The 19,747-nt window shown below is 38.5% G+C and overlaps 1 protein-coding gene across 14 annotated transcripts in view; it reads right to left on the bottom strand.

Moving 5' to 3' along the window:
* EML1 (EMAP like 1) overlaps positions 1-19,747 on the bottom strand; it is a 135,606-nt gene that overhangs the window by 5,098 nt on the left and 110,761 nt on the right. For all 14 annotated transcript variants that reach the window (XM_080394565.1, XM_080394564.1, XM_080394570.1 and 11 more), the window contains 13 exons: positions 18,438-18,507; positions 16,587-16,697; positions 14,223-14,318; positions 13,549-13,683; positions 11,880-11,979; positions 9,582-9,736; positions 8,299-8,424; positions 7,906-8,037; positions 3,674-3,741; positions 2,022-2,110; positions 1,389-1,486; positions 1,176-1,263; positions 893-988 (listed from right to left, as the gene is read on the bottom strand). In XM_080394565.1, the coding sequence (XP_080250691.1) occupies positions 893-988; positions 1,176-1,263; positions 1,389-1,486; positions 2,022-2,110; positions 3,674-3,741; positions 7,906-8,037; positions 8,299-8,424; positions 9,582-9,736; positions 11,880-11,979; positions 13,549-13,683; positions 14,223-14,318; positions 16,587-16,697; positions 18,438-18,507 (1,364 nt within the window). The remainder of the gene's footprint in view (positions 1-892; positions 989-1,175; positions 1,264-1,388; positions 1,487-2,021; positions 2,111-3,673; positions 3,742-7,905; positions 8,038-8,298; positions 8,425-9,581; positions 9,737-11,879; positions 11,980-13,548; positions 13,684-14,222; positions 14,319-16,586; positions 16,698-18,437; positions 18,508-19,747) is intronic.

The following is a 19,747-nucleotide window of genomic DNA, read 5'->3' as shown; positions in this document are numbered from 1 at the left end:
GTGTTATAGCAATACCCAAGCACTGCTTGTCAGTTAAATTATACAAAATTTGAATGTGTCTCCCAGCATATTGCTACTGCCATCCATCTCTAGGCTGTAAAAACATGTCCTTTGTGGCTGCCTTCAAACACATCACTGCATTTACTCTGCTTGAAACATGGGTGAAGATCTTCCTTGCTTACTGCTTGCTTATACTAAACCAGACTCCTCTGAACTTCTACCATGGCTTCCTATTTTACCTCAAGGACTCAAAGATTTGAAGCTTCTCATACTCAGCTTTTGCAATGATCTATCTAGTTCCACATGCGTTGTGAAATGAGTACAAAGCTTCAAAGCACACTGGGGAAAGCAGCTCCTTCAAAACTGGCTAAATAGAAGTCCCGTGGAAACAAACCATGCCGATTTTGTTATGTTTTTCTTCTTTCTTCTTGCATTTCTTTCACCTAATTTAATCACTATATATTGTAACAAAGTACATTATAAGTACTTAATGACAGAGACCGTCACCTGCTTTGTGTTTGCACAGTACCTAGTGCAAATGAAACTGGTTCAGGTAAGGAGATTTGGCCCAGTAGCTGCCTAAATAAACGATGGTTCCATAGAACTGACACTTTAAATTCAAAATTATGAGAAGCAGCTCTAGTGTGACAGAAAGGGCAACGTGTGATTTCTTTCTTGTCTCCCACTTATGTTGTAATTTAACATTTGTACTTGAAGCTAGCAAGAATATTAAATCAGAGTCTTTCTGGATTGAAATAAGCGGACAGATTGTAATAAAAATGGCATAACAGAAGTTCTGTATTTTTCCCTGAAATATGAATAGTCATGATGGCAATCCAAGTGTTTGTTAATAACAAGAATAGTAAAAGCTTTTAAGAGGAAAGATACTTACCAAAAACATGGAATCCTAAAGTACAGGTGTAAGTGGCCCATTCTATATCTCTAGTTGTTTCAACACTCACGACTTGCTTACAAGCAGAGGGAATCCCTACAAAAGAAAAAATGTTATCATGTGGTTGGGTTTTTTAATTCTCAAATTGTATACATTTTTGATTGTACCAGATGAATTAAAACATATGGTCTACCTTGGCAGTTACATGATCTCATTTAAATTTTAAATCTGTATTAGACTGCCTGAACTTTGCACAAAAGGACTAAATATAATTCTTACTCACAGTATAAGATTTCATAGTCTCCTGAATTAGACACAAGATATTGTGAATTAACAGACCAATCCAGATGAGTAATGAAGCTGGAATGACCCTACAAAGAGAAAAGTATTGTATTAACTGCACTAACAGTATCTCTCCATGTGACAACATTAATACAGTGCTACAAAACATACTAAGGTTGTTAATATTGAACAAGGAGAAAAAAAGGTTACTTACCGAGCATTTGCCAATTCTAGTGTATTTTCTTCCATTTTCACTTACGCCATATATATAAATACAGTTGTCATGGGAACCTATTGCTAAGAAGTTTCCATCTATAAACACAAAAGTGAAATGTAATTACTCCTCTAAGAAAGAATTTAGGCTAATTTTGAAAACTCAAGTGTTTCACAGACAAGAGGAACTGTTCTTAAAGGCCTTGATATTGAAAATGAAAAAAAAAAAACCCCATATTTTTTTCTTTTTCAGTTGGATATCGATGTATGTTTCAAGATTACAAACCAGCAAGTTTATACAGCAAATACTACTGTTAAAAACACATGACACTGCTAGAAGCAGCTACAGTCCATTTAGGGCCAACCTGATTGCAACAACCTGCACTGTTAAGTCATATTTGTGGGGTTTTTTTCCTCCCAGTAAAACCATATTAACATGTGGGGGAGGGAAGGAGGGAAAAGAAAACCAGAGCTTGAGGCACCACCCATTCAGTGTTACCAATGTTTCATGGAGTATTTATTTTCAACTTCAAGTACGGCAAGTGGGAATTATTTAAAAAAAAAAAAACAACCCAAACTTAATAAAAAAATTCAACACTTCTTTTTTTTCCCCAGTAAATAAATGCTCTCAAACCTGGTGAGTAACGCATTACAGACAGCTGTTCATTTCCATCTGTGTGTACAGTGACCAAGTCTTTTGTTTCTGTGTCAAACACAAACCACCTGTTGTAAATACAGAAAGAGGCAAATACATCATTCCATAAGGAATTTCAATCTACTGTAATCTTGACCAACTTTTCTTCTGTCAAAATAGCAGAAGTTTTACACCAAGAAAAGAAAAACAGCAACTGCTACTCAGTTTGGTTTATTTTTGCTTTAACACAAGGATAGTCTCTTTTCCATGCTTTTTAACCAGAAAAATGATCACACATTGACCCTGATATCAATCTTCAGATTCTAGTCTGTTTTACTGCGTCATGCATTAGAATAAAGTAAGCATCACATATAATGACCATTCTCCTTTAATGACCCTTCTCTGTCCTATGCTGATATTTGAACTGATGCCTACATTAAATCCTAAAGCAAAGAAAAACACAAGCAAGAACCAGGACCGTTCTCTTCTGATAGAAGGATTAGCTTTATTTATTTATTTTAAGTTAATTAGCTTTTACTTTTTAATTAATGTAATTAATTTTAATGAACCAAAATTAAATTTGTGGACAAAGGACAAAGATGAAATTTGCATGTCAATACTTGCATCAAATTATTAAAGGCAAAGAAAAGATTCCTCGCAAAGCTTCTCCTTTTTATTTACTTTGTTTAGTAAATAAAGTAAATTTAGTAACTCAACTAAATCCTTTATTTAGGATTGATATACAATCCGAAATAATCTTGGCTCATAACGTATGAGTATCCTGTATGTTCTCAGTTAAGTGGAACTGTTTTCAATACTAACAGCAAAGTCTGCCCTCAAGTGACATGAAAGGAGAGGATGAAGCTCTGGGAAGGCACTCCTCCCTCCTATGACAGATAACCAAGGCTGAACCCCAGGTCTGCTGTTGACCCATTGTGTGACCAAGGGTTCAATCTGCCCTGTAAAATAGAGTTACTACCTTTCACCGTGGCGTTGTCTGCCTTGTTCAGGCCTTACACTCTTCAAGCAGAGCAAGTCTCTTAATATGCATTTTTATGTTATGTCTAGCACAGTGTAATATTTGCCAAATTTTTGTTAAAGCCTCTAGTTGTCACTGCATTAGGCATAATAAACCACTTACTAAATTATCCAACGAGCAACTTTTCCCTATGTGACTCCCTCTATGCTGCCCTACAGCCCTCAGAGAAGATCTCTGTACACATCGGCAAAGTCAACTCAGCCTCTCAATCTTCTCCTTTAGCCTCTCCTTTGCCACGATGGACAAAAAGATTTAACATTTAGGTCAGTGGTATAGTGACAGCACCTCCCACGCACGGTCTTCCGCTAACCTAGTCTTCCTGCCCTGTCCAAATCCATCTCCTCCCACTGATCTTAGATTGCTGCTCTCCCAGGGCAGAAACCACGTCTTCATTCTGTGTTCATGCAACACTCAGCACACACAGGGTGCTCCAGCACCAGGGTTTCTAGGCACTAAGGCAATACAAATAGATTTCACCCTGAAATTCAAAAGAAATCAATAGGGGATGAACAGGATCATGCAAACATCTGAAACGAGAATGGGAACTTGGATGTGAGCTGGAAAAATCATGTAGTGTTTCTTGGTGCCCCAAGTGTAGCTCTGGGCATCTTACCTTCCAGTCAGCGTCCCTACTGCAACAACAGATGCTGAAGGATGAAAACCTGAAGACTGTGCTGGATCCTAAAATGTTTCAGAAGGAAGCACACTTTTTTATCATTCCAAGATACAACCAAAACACAGATTAATTATTGGCCTCGGGAACACAGTAAGTCTCTCGCTGAATTTTTTTGGGGTTTGGTTTATTTGTGATTTTGTGGTTTTTTTAATAGAAACTTGAGGGGGGGGGAAAAAAAGCATTTTTAACTGATTGAAATATTACCCAATAGATTCCCCCCCTCTATACAAGGCCACTGTTTTCTTTTCTTCACTATCTAAAAATAACTTGGCAAGTGATTTCATAACAATAACATCAGCAAAGGCAGCTTCTCAACTAATCACAAACAAGTAAGAGATAAAAATAACTTTTTAAACTAGAGCTGACCTAAGAATTAAGTAGCAAAGCTGCAGTTTATCTACTGTCAAAAGGATAAGCAAGTACTTATTAAACAAAGGTATGTATCACTTTGCACAGAGGTGTAAAGCTTAACTTCTACACACACCAACACCTTTTTCAGCACCTGCCAGTTGCAGCTTAGTGGGAGATTAAGGGCATAAATGGGGTTTCTTATTTTGATATACAATTTTAAAACATTTCACTTTGTATAGTGTATTATTATGGAGACGGGTAGAATTGCAGTGTTTTTCTTGCAATTTCAATATATGCCTAAAACCCAAGGTAAGCATTTTCTTTCTATTACTTGTTCAGTTACAAAGAATGAGCACCAGAACTCTTCAGGTTACAGCAGAAAGTCCCAAAACAAATAGCTCATTTTTTCTGATATCTGCCAAAAAAAAAATTTAAAATGTAAGCAATAAAACCGCATATCTCACAGAGATACTTAGGCACCTGTTCTTCTATATTCCAGAATGGTATCACATTGTAGCCATTTTAGTAAACCTGTTCACAGTTTTAGCAATTTGTAACCACTAGCTCCAGAGGCTTAGTCTAAGGGATATTCCCATTCATTTTAAAAAAGTGACTAACTTCAAAGACATTACAACTCTAAAGAAATTTCAGAGAATTGTCAAGATCCAGGATTTCTATATATATGTTCTAAACCACTACAGTGGTCCAGAAAAGAAAATTTGCTGATTTTTCAAAGTATAATTTCCTATTAAATGCTAAAAATACTCTCTTGAAAAAAACAGAGGTTCAGTGAATTTAATTGGAGCAGTAACTGGTACTCTTTTTTACGTAGATCTCTATGACAAAAACAGGTTAACACGAAATGATTTATTTACTCTAAATAATCAGTCCTAATTTATGAAACACGTCTCAGACATTTCAAGTGGTTAATAAGGAGATTATTGTCAAGACTGATAACAGAAATCTTCTCTTAATGAGGCAGTGTGTACTTGGAGGGGGAAAGAAATAAATCTAAGTCTAGTTCAATAATCTTACTGCTGTTACTGTCAGCCTTTTCAAAAGAATCAAGGTAAATAAAGCAGTTCCTTAAATACTTCAATAACAACAGCTTCTTGGAAAGTGTCTTATATTTGCAAAACTGCAGCCAAATACTGCCTGAAGCACAATGTTAGTCATAATCAGCTAAACTCCAGTTCTGTTTTTCAGAGGACACCCACGATAAAACAGTGGACACTATGTTCTTTTTCAAGTTGATGATGAGCTAAGTAACTTTATTTCTGAGATAGCAGCTTATCTGATTAATAAATTTGTTCCTGCTCCCCATATTGTAATTATCTCCACTAATGATGCTTCATTATCAACCCAAACTTTGAAATGCTCTTTTCTTTAGACTGCAAGAGAGCAAAGTGCCAAAATTTGCACTTCTCTTTATGATAAGGCCCTCCTCAGTATATTGTTCCTGCAAATATATCCTGAGAAATAGATCAGAAGTACTAACTTCTTATTCTCCCAACGTTTTTGAAAGTGTATGCACGTGTACAAAACCATACACCTTTATACGGAGCAGGGTAAAGGATCACATTAGCACCTGCAACTGAATGACATGATGTTTTGTTTCTGACAAAAAAAATATTATTAAGAAAGCATAAAAAATGGTACCAATGATTTTGCGCTCCACTTCAGGGTATTTATAAATAAGACTTGCACAAAACCAGTCATGCACGATTTCTAAATAATCAAATTAAGTCTCCACAAAAAAGCCTGTGCTGAAGACCAGAAAGGTCTATGTAAAAGTTTCCAGTTGTGTCACTGGTCGAGTCATTCTGAACTGCATGCAAAGGATCTGCAATCTAGCGTGCTTGTATTCCACATGGTACAATAAACTACACTGCTATTGCTGTATTTCAAAACAAAAAAAGACACAGGTTTATCTTTTCTTAGAGAGTCTACCAAGATGGATCCAGGAAAAGTTGGTTTACAACTGCTTACTGACTTTTAACAATATTTTTTAATGTTGAGGTTCAGAGCCTAAGTGTGCTGGTGTTTATTTGACCTTTTGTTTGGCATCCTGGTAGCACTTGAAGAGATTTGCGGGCACATTAAGATTTTGGTGCATCTCAATGTTTGACCACTCCCCTGAGTCCCAACAACAGTATTCCTAAAGACTGAAAGGGAGAGAGCTTCTTCTTAAATCCAAATCATATTAACATATCATAAACCCTAAAATGAGTAGAAGGTAGGAAAATGGAATTACCTGCCTGATTCTCAGGCCAAACCCTTAGTATTATTGATTTCCTTTTTTTTTTTTTAGATTAAACTACCTACTTTTATTTTCCTTTCTTTTAATTTCTTCTACTGCAGCCCAATCTGTCTTTATAACAGAGACACTGAATTGGGAAAATACTGCTCCACCTCTGAGGCAGTGGAACTGCTGATTTGGTCTCTCCAATTAATTAAGTCAACAAAAATATGGACCTTAGAACGTATGATCTTGGTTACACAGAATAAACCCCGGTTTCCACATTCATCAGGCAAACATGCTTTACCAAGGGGACACAACTGGAGCAGGACACTACAAGAGGCAGTTTGGTAAATGCTGTTCTGCTAAGCCTGCTTCAACCTGATGCAACAGCACACGCTTACTGCAGACGCATTGTATTCAAGAAGGCTCATCGATACTGGCTTTAACTTAAAGTGTTATGTAGGTCTGAGAATGAATAATCCCGTTTATGAAAAAAGTTGCAGAATTAAGATTTTCAAAACTTCATGTAGACTAATGAAGGATTATTTACTATATCACACAGAAAACGCTTTAGTCAGCAATATAAAACCCTGTAAGTTACTGGCTACAATCTGATTTGCAAACCTGGGTATTTGATATATCACTACACTGGGTGCTGTCTTTTTTTCCTGAAGTAATTTTTGAACTTTTCCACTGTACAGAGGGCAGATTAAAAGACAGAGAAATAACTTGGTTATCATGATAGGTACATATATCCAAAAAAAGTGTAGTCACATACTTATTAAAAACATGTAAACAGCAGACTGTTTGGAAAAAAATGGGATAGTGGCATCACAAAAGAGAGAGACAAAAGCATCACCACTGTCTCCAGGAGACAAGCCAATGCCTTCTTACGGATAAACAATTAGAAGAATGATCAGGTGTCCAAAAAATGTACTCTAAAAATCAGTTCCTAGTGACGCATGTAGTAATGGAGATCACATGCCCCCACAAAGCCACCGGGAATCTGCAGACGCACAACTGGGTGCCTAAGTGCAGCATAAAACTGAGCCTCCGCTCAGCACTCCTTCAGCACCCAAACACCAAGTTCCACACCAGAGGCAGGCAGTGAAATACTAAAACCCACATTCATTTATTTGTGAGCAGGATGTGTAAAAAATACTATGAAATTATAGAAAATAAATCAAGATGGCCAAAAAATGTCACCAAGAAAAATCGGAGTTCTGGCTATCATGCTCAGGATAGCAGTAGTAGTAGTAATCCTGATCAGAACTACTTTTAAATGATAAATATTTCTTAGATTTTTCTTTGTGGTTCTCTTCCTAGTATAAAAAAATATAAATGTCAGCAGCACTGTACATTTCTATATGATACAGCATATAGAGTCATATAACCTAGGGCTTAAAATTCTTGTTTTTAAGAGGTTTATGGCCATTTTCAGAAAGACAAATTTCATTACTCTCTCATTTTTTCCCTCAAGTTAATACTTTAAGATAGTTTACTCAATAATCTTATGGAATACCCAAATTATTTGAGAAATTCTGTAAGAGTAGAGCTGTGTTAAATAAATTTATACCTCTATAGTCTTGTTCCAGATAGGATGATGAGTGGTAGCATCCCAGAGAGTAATGTGTTTGTCATGTCCGCAAGTGAAGAACTGAGGTTTAGAGGAATGGACTGCAAGTCCCCAGAGCTCATCAGTGTGACCCTACACAAGCAGAAATGTTTCTTGACAAGAAGGACCATACCATCAAAACTAAACATGCTTAAACAGGATTAAAATGACCAAACTATATATTAAGGCATTAATAATGCACTGGCTTAGATAGAGGCAAAATTATTATGTTATTTATTGCCAAAAGTACTGTGATAATAAATCAAACACATGCATAGTTTTGAAACTTAACTTTAAGCAATACCGCCACTGCTATTACAGACTTAAAAATGTTCTTGTAAGGCAACTGCTTACCTGGGTAATTGGGAAAAAATCTCCTGATAGCGTGCCCTGTAGGACGAAGTTTCTGGTGGTTCCTATTAATACAACATCCCCTTTCCCCTCTGCTACTGTTCTTATCGGACCAAACTGCTCTGGAATCTGTGGTCATAACAAACAGATAGATGAGTCAGACAGTTTGACAAGTGTTGCTATTTTTAAAGACACAGGGCCTAGAGAATGCATTTTAATAAATGTTGCACAGAGAAGAAATGAAATGGTTGAATACATATGTCACGCTTTCTAAAGTTTGTAACAACTTGCATCAGTTCAGTAACTGTCTTTATAACACTACAAGAAAAGACACCGTTAAGTACGGGAACACTCTGTCTGTACAGATAAACCAAGTATTTCATCAAACACAAAGGTTCCTTCGTGCTGTGTTAACTTGATTCTATTTTAAACGCATCCTGTGATACCAGACTAAGCATTTCTACTCACAGATAGTGTCAGGCTTTGTATCACTAGTACTTTCTTGCAAGGAATGTTTCTTTAATTGCAGCCTAGGTTCTGAAAGAGCCAGCGCAAATCTCCAATAAAAAGTTTAAGGCATGATAGAAAAATCTTAAAAAATAACAAGTAATACCACTGTATGAACAAATAGGATATAAAGAACAAGCACGTACCTTGTGCTGCGTTAAACACACAAATACCAAAACAGACACTATTCCAGATGCAACATTTAATAATATACAGTAGAGTTGAAAGCCTTCCTCAGAGTTTCATGCTGATTGTTCTCTTAGATTTAGTGTGTAAATAGTGATGTAGTTGTGTCCAAACAAATTCTGCTTTAATCTTTTAAGTTCCTACATAGCAACTGAAGTAATTTTGGGGATTTCAAAACACACAACACTAACCAAGAAATTAACGAAAAAAATGGAAGTGCTAAAACCCCCAGAAAATCCTCACATCATTTTGCAAAAGAGGATAGTGCAAAACCATTTAAATATTGTAATACTCTGATGTGAAAAATTATCTCACATTGTTAATTGCAAAGAAAGGAATAAATAATATGAAGAGGTACGAATGCAGGATTTGTTTTCCAGTTACCATAGACCTTATAAAGGGAATAGTATGTTAACTAATAGGCTATCACAGGAATGACCTGATGACTGAAATGATACTGCATTTTACCATTTATTTGCTTTCCCACCGAATACACATCCATAAGAACAAAAAATGATTTAAAAAGCTCTATTCAGAAGACATCTAAAATTTCATTTTGAGTAGCTGAGTAATTTCAAGATAGGTGATATCACCTCTGTTTTGTGAAGTTTTTGGTAATTTCCATTCCAAGATATCAGCTTTCGGTCCTTTCCACCTCCAGATACTAATGTGCCATCTCGCAGCATACACAGCGCAAATATTCCACCCTCATGTGCCCCTTGAACTGCGTGGCTTATTCTGTTGGTACCTGGATAGAAGGAGAAAAGACATTACTACTGAAATACTCAGCTTAATAGCTCCTTTTCCCCCATATTGTTTCCTCTGTTTCTCTACTACCTGTCAAGGATTACATCGAAACAACGATAATGGCAGGCATGGAGTGTGGCACCAAGATGCACAGACCCACATTCCCCCCATCTCAAAACTGAAAAGTATGCATACTTGCTCAGTCTAGTTCAAACATGAAGTAAAATAGGTTAATTTAAACCGTTCACGGAGGTTTAAGCTAAACTGTTTGACATCGCATTTAACCTGCAGTAGCACTATGCACCTCATCAATAAAGAAATCTCAACCCAGTCACTAGTTATCCTCCAATGATATTCCACAGCCTCCAGACACCGAACCTGCACCAAAACCCAACTAAGCTAGAGGTCTTTGTACGTCTGGCAGAAGCTGTTGAATCACTCTCCAGAAGAGCTTGTACTTCTTTATTGATGAACTTGGCTTGTTCAAGTACCTTCTTAGACTCGCAACACCTTCAAAACCAACTACATTAGATTTATTAAGTCTCTCTAATTTGATGCACCATTACTATTACGAAGCATAAAGAAATGATTGCTAGTGATTCTGTTACTGAAACGTGCACCTGACATCAAAGCTTGGCTAACTTTCTGTTTAGCACAAGCAAGGGGCCGATTCAAGTCAGGAAGAAACAACGCCTTTTCCTTTATAAATCCCGCTTGCTTCTATCCACATCTGTGGATATGTGTCCGTTACAAGTGATTTCTGTTAAGGGAAGCTTTTGCTAAGGATACTCTGACCTGGTGGAAGCAGCCCTCACTTGAACATAGAGCTCTGAGTCAAAAGTACTACAGACACAGAAAGCACGCTGTAGTGCAGAAAAAGATGAACAGCATTTTTGCCCAACCTAAAAGAACCGGCAGAGCTGAGAAGACCTTGCAGCACACAAAGAATTCGCTTTCATTTCTGGGTTAAAGGGCAGAAGCGGCTACTTGTGGTTGAGGCAGAAGTCAGAGTACTGGCATGAAGGCAATGCCCTGACCCCACCGTGCCAGCAACTGCCACCACCTCCCCAGTCTGGTGGCAGCCCAAAACAACCACCGACAACTGGGAGGTGAGACTATGCAATTCCTAAACTCTGGTTGGAAGGAAAAGTGTTCAAGTGTCTTGCTTTAAACTGTCATAGGGAAAAGAAAAGGGAAATAAAACAGGAGCTGAGTTAGAAACACCATACCCATCCCTTCCCTCAACGTATCGGTCAAAAGCACAAGGAAACAACTGACTGATAGTCCTTGGGCGAAAAAAAGGCTACAAAAACCAGCTCAATAAGGCTCAGCTGTGTAACTGATTCACTGCGTTGCTTCCCAGATCTTATATCCTTCATCTATCTTGGGAGAAGGCACTGAGTAAATAAGAAGCAGCTGTCATCCACATCCCTTCCTCCTTTACTAATAAGGCCTCCTTTAGGGGATTCTCCTTATTCCTATGCATGGCATCTCACACACTAAATAAACGTTTAGGATGTTGCTGCTGTTTGCCTTCCGGCAGGCATTGCCTTCTGCTGCCTAAAAAAAAAAAAAAATAAATTAAAAAAAATCTCTTTTCTTACTAGAAAATGCTTTTTAAGAAGTTTGTCCTATCCATCTGTTCTTGTGAAATAAAGCTGAGGAATTCAATTAAATCTGCATATATTTAAGCTTGACTTCCTAGGACAACAAATAAAGCTATTTGTTGTCTTTTTTAAAGTGTATGTCAATAGGCATAATTTTCGCAAACACTGCAGAGTGGCAGCATAGGAGACTGGAGATTATCAATTACATCAGAAGTGTTTCTTACTATGACACTGATTCAAGAAAATAACTTTTCCTGCTATTTCTTAGGTCAGTAAAAGCTATATTTCCTGGCATAGCTCTGTGATTCAGCATTTGACCATAGGGAACACATTCTGTAGAATTCTGTGCTCAAGTGGTCAGGCATATATGTTCTTCAGGTGCTCATAGAGGAGAATCCAGACATAAATCTGCTGGATTGGTCTTGGGAAAGAACTCAAGATAAACAAAATTTATTATCCTTAAAGCGAGGCACACTCACGTAAAAATTCACAGTCTTCTGTATTAAAATTTTACTACTAACTTCAAGCTTGTCTTACCTTTTCCCCAAACCAAAATGTTTCCACTTGAGTCTCCTGTAATAGTATCACCATTTTCAGAAAAGGTCACACACAGGACAAACTTTGGCTTCTCTTGTTTCTGCACGGTTATGAAAAATACACACTCACAGCAACACACAACCCATTCATTTGAACTGTATACATTTGAGTCAACTAGTTTAGTCTTACACAGCTCTATTATTACTTAAAGATCTACAACAGGAGTTAAACACAATCCTACGGTCTAAACAGTTAATCTGTGCAAGGGCAAAAGCTGAGGTTGGTGGCCCAGTCCTGCACCCTTTCATTACACGCTGCAGACAGAGCGAGGGAGGCAGCTGCCGGGTTTGGACACAAGACCAGGAATGCTCCGAGATAAACCGAATCCCCCAGCTCCCGCAAACCCCAAAGGCCTTAAGCATTTAGAAATGGCCAAAGATGCAAACAAGCTTTATTACTGTAATTTTTAACTCCAGAGTTTCTAGGGGGAAAATATTTGTAGAGAGTTTGGCTGTAGTGTAAGAACTCAGAAACCGTCTCTTGGAAGAATCCTGACCTTCAGCAAGGGAAATGTTGCTTTGAGACCCTGCATTTCAGAGACTGACAGCAACAAAACAGTGAAATAAGGGGACAAAACAATTCACTAGCTAGTAGCTTCTAAGGACGTTATTTACAATGTTTGCGGACTACCAGCCTCTTTCTCCCTCGAACCAAGAACCATTCTCAACTAGGATCACCACGTTCTTCCACCTGCCACCCACCATCGAGAATAATAGAGCCCTAACCTAAATATTTTTTCTTTATAATATTCTGCCTAAATCTAAATCTAAATAAATATTCTGCCTAAATAGAGGCAGAAATCTGCCCAGGTAGCTTAGGAGTTAAAAATGAATGAAAAAATAAAATGTAGCAACATTTAAATGCATTATCTCAGCATCTCCTCCTGATTTCACACAAAGTATATTAATTGACATTGCAAAATAGCTGGTTTGGCTCTACCTGCAAGCCAGGACTCCCCAGGCAGTTACCTCGGCCCTGATGGAGTTAATCAGCAGTGGCCACAAACATCCCTCATTTGTGCACGTAACTGCTGCCCAGCTCAGTTTATATTTAAGAACAAAACCCAATCAAGGCGTCGAAATCAAAATTATATTTACCAAGTAGTGGCCAGATCAATCTGTATTTGGATAACGTGTGTATGTATCTGAGCAGAACAGAGGAAAATGGAAGAATATTCATATTCAGATAATTTACGGAGTTTTCCAAGTCTTTCCTCTGACAGTAAAAAAAAAACCCAGCATATATCACTCACTCTATTTTTTTGTAACCTGAGGTAAGCATAGAAAGTTTTAGGGTAATAGTTTGTTTTTTTTTTTTTTTTTTTTTGGGGGGGGGCAGGGGGAAGCATAGCATAAAGAATACAGGAAAAAGGATGTGAGGACAAAAGTGGTAACAGCAATTTCAAATTTCATTGGGGAAATTTTACCCATGGAAAAGTTCTCTCTTTTATAAGGTAGCTATATCACGAATGCTACCTCAGCTTCCGCAAAATATCAAGTTTAATAATGATCAGTTGTTTTGATTTACACGTTCAAACCTTACTAACCCTTACTTCTGTAAGACTGTACCATTACTATAAACACAGAATGAAGGAAATATTTTATTTTACCTCAAATAATCCTTGCTTTTTAATAAGGGAATTCCCTTCTAGTGTCCAAAAATAAAGGTGTGATTTTCCACAAGTAACTATGATATTTGTATCAGTAGGGTGAAAATCTGCAGCAAATACAGCCTCATTAGAGCACTTGGAAGGAAAAAAAAAAAAACAAACATTGTATCAAAATCTAATATTCCAAGAAAATAAAACAATATTAAATGGTTGTCCATTTAGATAAACTGATAAGTTGATAACTCCTGATATAAGAAAAATTCTGAGCTATTCATTTATTACTGTAGTCTAGAATACTTTGATAGAATACTTAGAAGTCAAAAAGATTTTATGTTTTTATAAGTACATATAAAAAGTTATCCTTCAAATCCATGCCAGATAATGAGAAAATCTACAGAAAAGAGTAGTTAAGACATTTTGTTTCTGTACATGCTCTTATCATTGCTGCCTAGACTTTTCAATAAGTTCTAGAATGGCAACAGCAGCAAATTTTTTTAAAAAAAATCTACTGGGATAATCTCAACAGAGAGAAAATATTCACTTTCTTCATGTTCTTTCATGTTTTACGTGAAAGTGTTTAAAAGGCACAGGAGGTTAAATATAGAACGACATTTTATGACAAGAAATCCAGATCTACATACAAGAAACTAGTACAAAATATCTTATTGCAACACCTTGACATCTGCCAGCTTTTCTTCTTTCTGCCAGTCCCACACAGAAAGCACATGGTCGTTTGAGTCATCCACGGAGCAGAGGCTACTTCCTCCGTTCTGAGGCAAAACATGGAAAATATTAATGCATTGCCCAGCCAACAGGAAAACACATAAATACACATTCAAAACAAACACCCCTGTATAGGTGAAAATATTTACACAAATTTACACTAACTGTTATACTTTTAGTTATCCCATAAATCTCCGTGAAATATAATAATTTATCAGGCCATTGAAAAATAGGTCTAAAAAGGAATCTAGAAGAGGAACTCTTGCAAACTTAGACTTCATCAGGAATGAGTTATAAGTTTCTTTCTTTGCAATGTAAACCAATTACTTCTTCTCAGACCTGCTATGGACACAGGGAACTTTACTCTTCATATAGGAATAATGGATCAGAATCAGGGAATGTACTAAGAAATCAGAAAACAACTTATTCCTAGCAAGTCTTTTTTACAGTTATGGCTTCTATCAGTAGTTCCAATCTGAATGACCCCAATTCCTTTAGTCTTTCTTCATGTATCATGTTTCTCCAGCTGGTACCCATTTTCCTGATATGTGAATCCAAAGACTGGATGAGGAACTCCGGACTGAGACTCTACCTGAATTGAGTGGGGCTGACCAACACCGGTCTCACTAGTGATGGGAACTCCTGTACAAAAGACCATCAGATCTTTTTCCAAACAGCAGCTATCTGCAAGGTACTTTTTGGACCATTTCCCCCCATTTCTCTGGTGTTCATTCCTAGCTGTGTGTCTACAGTGGAATAAATCATCAAGTAACGACTAATTGATTTCCAACCCAGTCAAATATGACTTTTGTATCCTGTTGCTCCTGGCATCAGCTACGTCAGTTTTGACTGCAGATGAGCTTGCTGGAACAGACTGAGCCTGTGGTCACACTGGCATTCCCTCAGCAGCAACGCTGACACGCACCGTCCTTCCTCTGCCACCCATGGCACAGCTGTTTGTTGCTGCCTCGCGAGCTGAGCCACCACCACAGTTTGGGCTATCATGGAGTAAGCCTGGTTGGGGAACAGATCGATTTTGGGGGGGAAAAGACAACCCAAACAAACTCTGCTTAATTTTGTTTATATACGAGGTTGTTGGTTGTGTTCCTGACTCATCAGGCCCCTAATACACATCTCAGACACAGCTACAAAAAGAACTGTGCCAAGGCAAGGCGAGCGGTGGGAGGGAGACACGCCTGGGTAGCCTGAAGAGGGGGCTGCCCAAAACCAGATAAGCAGTACTGCTACGGCATGGGGAGGGATGCTCAAACAGGCCAAGCTATGACTGAAATCACAGCACAAGGCAAACGTATGAAATGCTTTCTCCTGGCATCTGCCCATACTGATCCTCCATTACTAAGTGCCTATTTCTTCCTCCAGGGAGACACTGATAGAGTATTTGCTTGTTACTCCTTTTTATTTGTCCTTCAAAGGTGATTTTGAACTGCCTTGGCTTTCACCTTTGTATTAACTAGCTCTCCCAACTCACTTGTCTCTTTTCTACTTTCTATGAAATATGGTCACCAAGAGATTTCAAGTGTTTGTGGCAACTTTCACTAGGCAACATGTTGCCTAGGGAATACACCATTTAGCCCCTGCCTTCCTAAAAATGCTGTGGAGACAACCAGACACCACCACAGACACCACTTACGGATCCTTCTGTACACGGAGGGTTCCTAGACTTGTGTGCCAGGTTGCAGACTCATATTTTTTATATGAGACTTGAAAGCTGCCTATGTCACCTTTTTTTACCTCCCTGACAGACTACAGTTCAAAGGGTGGTGCCAAGAGGCTAACAACAGGATTCTAATTCTTTACAATCCTTAAACCGTATGTCTTTGCTGCTTTCAAGCAAAAGATTTTGATTCTCCTATGGGAGCTCCCGTTTTTTAAATCCAGAGTCAGTGGTACAGGCCATTGTCAAGGTCTTTCATCAGCCGTTCTTAGGCACAGTTAGGGGGTTAAAAGGTGGAGAGTAACTTTCTTAAGTAGGGAGAAACACAATGGGATGACTAAAGAGCCGTGAGGATACCAAAATTTCAAGAACACAAGTGCTACTGCAACTGCTTGTGCCTGAATAAATCAATTGCACCTTCTGGTAAGAATGAGCTAGATCTCTGAGACTGCCGAGATACCACTAACTTCCACAGCGATGTAAACTGTTGGAAACAACTGGGTTGCAAGCTTTCCTCCTCTAAAGAGAAAGCTGAGAGAACAGACAGCTTGGGAGTTTGTTTTGGTCAAGGATGCTAAACTTGAAAAACTTCAAAGACCTGCTCAGCAAATATTCTTAATATTTCATTTACTTTACTTACAGATTTAGAAAAAGCAATGCAAGTGACAGCGCGGTCAAAAAAACCCATCCCGATGACATGCAGCGTATTCAGAGTTACAGAGTCCCAGACACGCACGTGTGGGGGCAATTGCTATAAAACAGACAGAGAAAAAGCAGCTGAAACAATGATAGCACAAAACCGTCAGGATTTAAAAAAAAATGAGAATGCATTTTAAAAACCCCACCATTTTATTCCAATTTAAAGTTGAAAATTATCAGGACTTCTCTAGAGTCACCCTTGTAAGCAGAGATACGCTACGGATGGCTTGCTGATTGCTGTGGCTGGGACCAGTGCCTGGGACTGATGCTCTGGAGTGCAAAACATGCCAAGTCTCAGGGACGTAACGGGCACGGACAAATTCTTCATCTAGTGAAAATTGTTGATGGCCTTGGGACGTGGGACTTACTGGTAGGTCTGGGATCATCAGTTTAAACAGAAGCAATCGAGGTAATTCTGGTCCACGCCAAACAGCAAGTGCAAAAAGAGGCTTAAGCATCTCCAACGTGCCGTAACAACGGCCGTGGAGGACAATGCACCTTCGCGCTCTGCTCGACAGCTGCGATCAGAACTGCTAAAGTGCTTTTAGTACGGAAAACTCCCGGTACGCCGGGCGGCCCGGGGCCACCCGCCTGCGGCAGCGACGCGCTGCCCACGCACCGTCCCGCCCGCCGGGGGCGGCAGCAGTGCCGCGCGGTGCCGCCAGGGGGCGACGGCGGGACGCAGCAGCCCTGGCCCCTTCAGCTGCACGCACGGCTTTGTCACCGTAGCAGGGAAAAACGGCAACAGCCACCCTTGCTCAGGAGTAGTGAAATTGCCCTTTAACGTAAATAAACGTATAGGGGAAAAAAAATATCAAGCCCACCCCAGTACCTCAGTTATATAAATAGCTTTCATATAAGCTTACCTATATAGCACATCCCCTCTCTGGCACAGACATCAAACTTTCAGATTTTCTTTCACAAGTACAATGGTAATGACTTGTATTTATGAAGTTAAAAAATAAATACCAGAGATATCTCCAATACACAAGAAAAATTAATAGTTTATGTTGCTCAACTAAATTATCTTCATTCAAACCTTGTATTTCATAACTGGGGGTTTGCTGTCCTTATCTACTTGAAGTAGTTAGTGTATTGATAATCCATTTTTAACCTAAAATTCTTCTTTGACGTCTACTAAAAATTTTGCAGTAGTGTGGCTGTGACATCAGCTGCATACTCTGCTGAGTAACTTTTTCTTCATGCTTTTCCTGCCCCTGCTTGTACCCATTCTTTCTCACTTGTGTTAGATCTTCGAAGCAATGTTCATCTCACTTGCTCAAATAAATTCCTAGCCTACAGCTAAGCTTTACGGTAATATGGATAATAATAGAGAGGAAAATATTCTTGCCTAGATGATGGCAAGAGTAAGAATTTATTTTTTTCAGCAAACAAAGCCATTCGTATTTGTACTTCGGGTCTGGTAGCTGTGGTCAGAAATGAAGTTGTATACTGTACAATTTAATCTCTGCTGGTTCTCCTCCTTTTCCCCACATCCATCCACCCTCTCAGGTCTCCTTTGTAGCCTCATCCTTCCATGTCTCTTCTGCAGACCAGCTCCAAGTTCACCTTCAGTCTGTGTAAGTAACGGAATCAGAAACCACCGACCAGCCTTGCTAATGGAACTGAGTAACTTCGATAGCGTGCAATAGGTACCCTCAAATTAAGTTTCCCATTCAGTCCTAAAATGTAAGAGCAATTTGACTGCAACATGAAAAGAATATAGAGTGTATCTTAATAATGTATTCTTATGAAATATAAGCAACTATACGTCAGCAAAGGGGTCACTCACTTTTCCATCCTTGGATGTCCCTGCAACTTGACCTGTTGCTATAGTGATCCTATCAGGATGGACAGCCAGGCTAAAAAGAGAACAGGAACAGAGGCCAAACTTAAAGCCACTTATTACCTACTTCATCTAATTTTTACATCAGCTTGTAACAAATAGCCCTATTTTAGACATATCAAGCACACTGCACACATGTAAACATTTTAGAAATATAAAGACAGAACAGACAAAACCTTTTTCATGCTCCTCAGAAAAATCTTCCTCCCTTGTGAACAAGGCTGCAATTTGCTTAACTCCCAGTAACTCAAAGCATGTATCAAACAAGCGCCAGTCTTGCTCACGTGGGAATTCATCTCACCTAAGTTCAAATGACTGCAATGTATAAGGAGTTTGCAGTTGAGCCAGTTCCCTAACTTCAGTTATCTCTAACCAGAAGTTGCAGAGATGTGCTCAGTACAGGTAATGACAGTCCTCCAGAGCAAAGAGCTGTATCCACTCAAACGCTGCTCTTCAGACTGCATTGACCAGATATTCAGTGACTTTTACAGGGAGATACCAACTTCAATACTTTTCAAAAGGCAAAAAAGCTTCTTTAGTAAGTAAGAACAGGTTACAGAAATCTGGAATGTTGATTCTAAAATTAAACCCAAGATTTTTAAAAAACATGATCAATGTTAACTAATGTCTCTAAGAACCTAAAATTCATATTGAAGCTTGGAGTACAGTCTATTTTTGCCCTAAATCCTCTCAATTCTTTTTTTCACTGCAGTTGCTTTGCATACAGTTCTAGGGGCCAAGTGCCCTGCAAAATGAACTGTGGCGGTAATTCATTCAGCTTTACAATGCAGAAATGTACCTTCTTTCTAATAAGCCTGAAAGCTTTGAAATACCTAGAGTCAGAAAATTTGAAAGAAAAAAATGAGATGGGACAGGCCCAAGTTAAAAATCTCCTTGTAAAACAACTAGATTATACAAATAATTCAGCTTTAGGAAACATGCTCACAGTGCACCCAGATTTGGTTATCGGGTTTATTTTTCCTTTGAGGAACAACAGGTGTTCATAAAATTTAAGCTAAAGGGATGTCAAACTCATTTCATATGTTAGGACCTATCAGATAATTCAGGTGCTCTTCAGCTACACTCCGCAAGCAGATACCATCAAGATAAACCATATGTTTATTTAGATTTCAACGTATCGACAGTGATATTTCCCGATACCTAGGTTCTTCAACACAGCTAAATCACTTTGAAGCACAAGCTGGCATGCTTGCATGGCAGCAGACACACGAGGCTGCTCAGGACTAGTTTACACG

The sequence above is a fragment of the Falco punctatus genome, assembly GCF_963210335.1.
Source record: "Falco punctatus genome assembly, chromosome: 7".
NCBI classification, from domain to species: Eukaryota; Metazoa; Chordata; class Aves; order Falconiformes; family Falconidae; genus Falco; species Falco punctatus.
The sequence above is the reverse complement of the archived record's forward strand: the minus strand, read 5'-3'. Positions and strand labels throughout refer to the sequence as shown.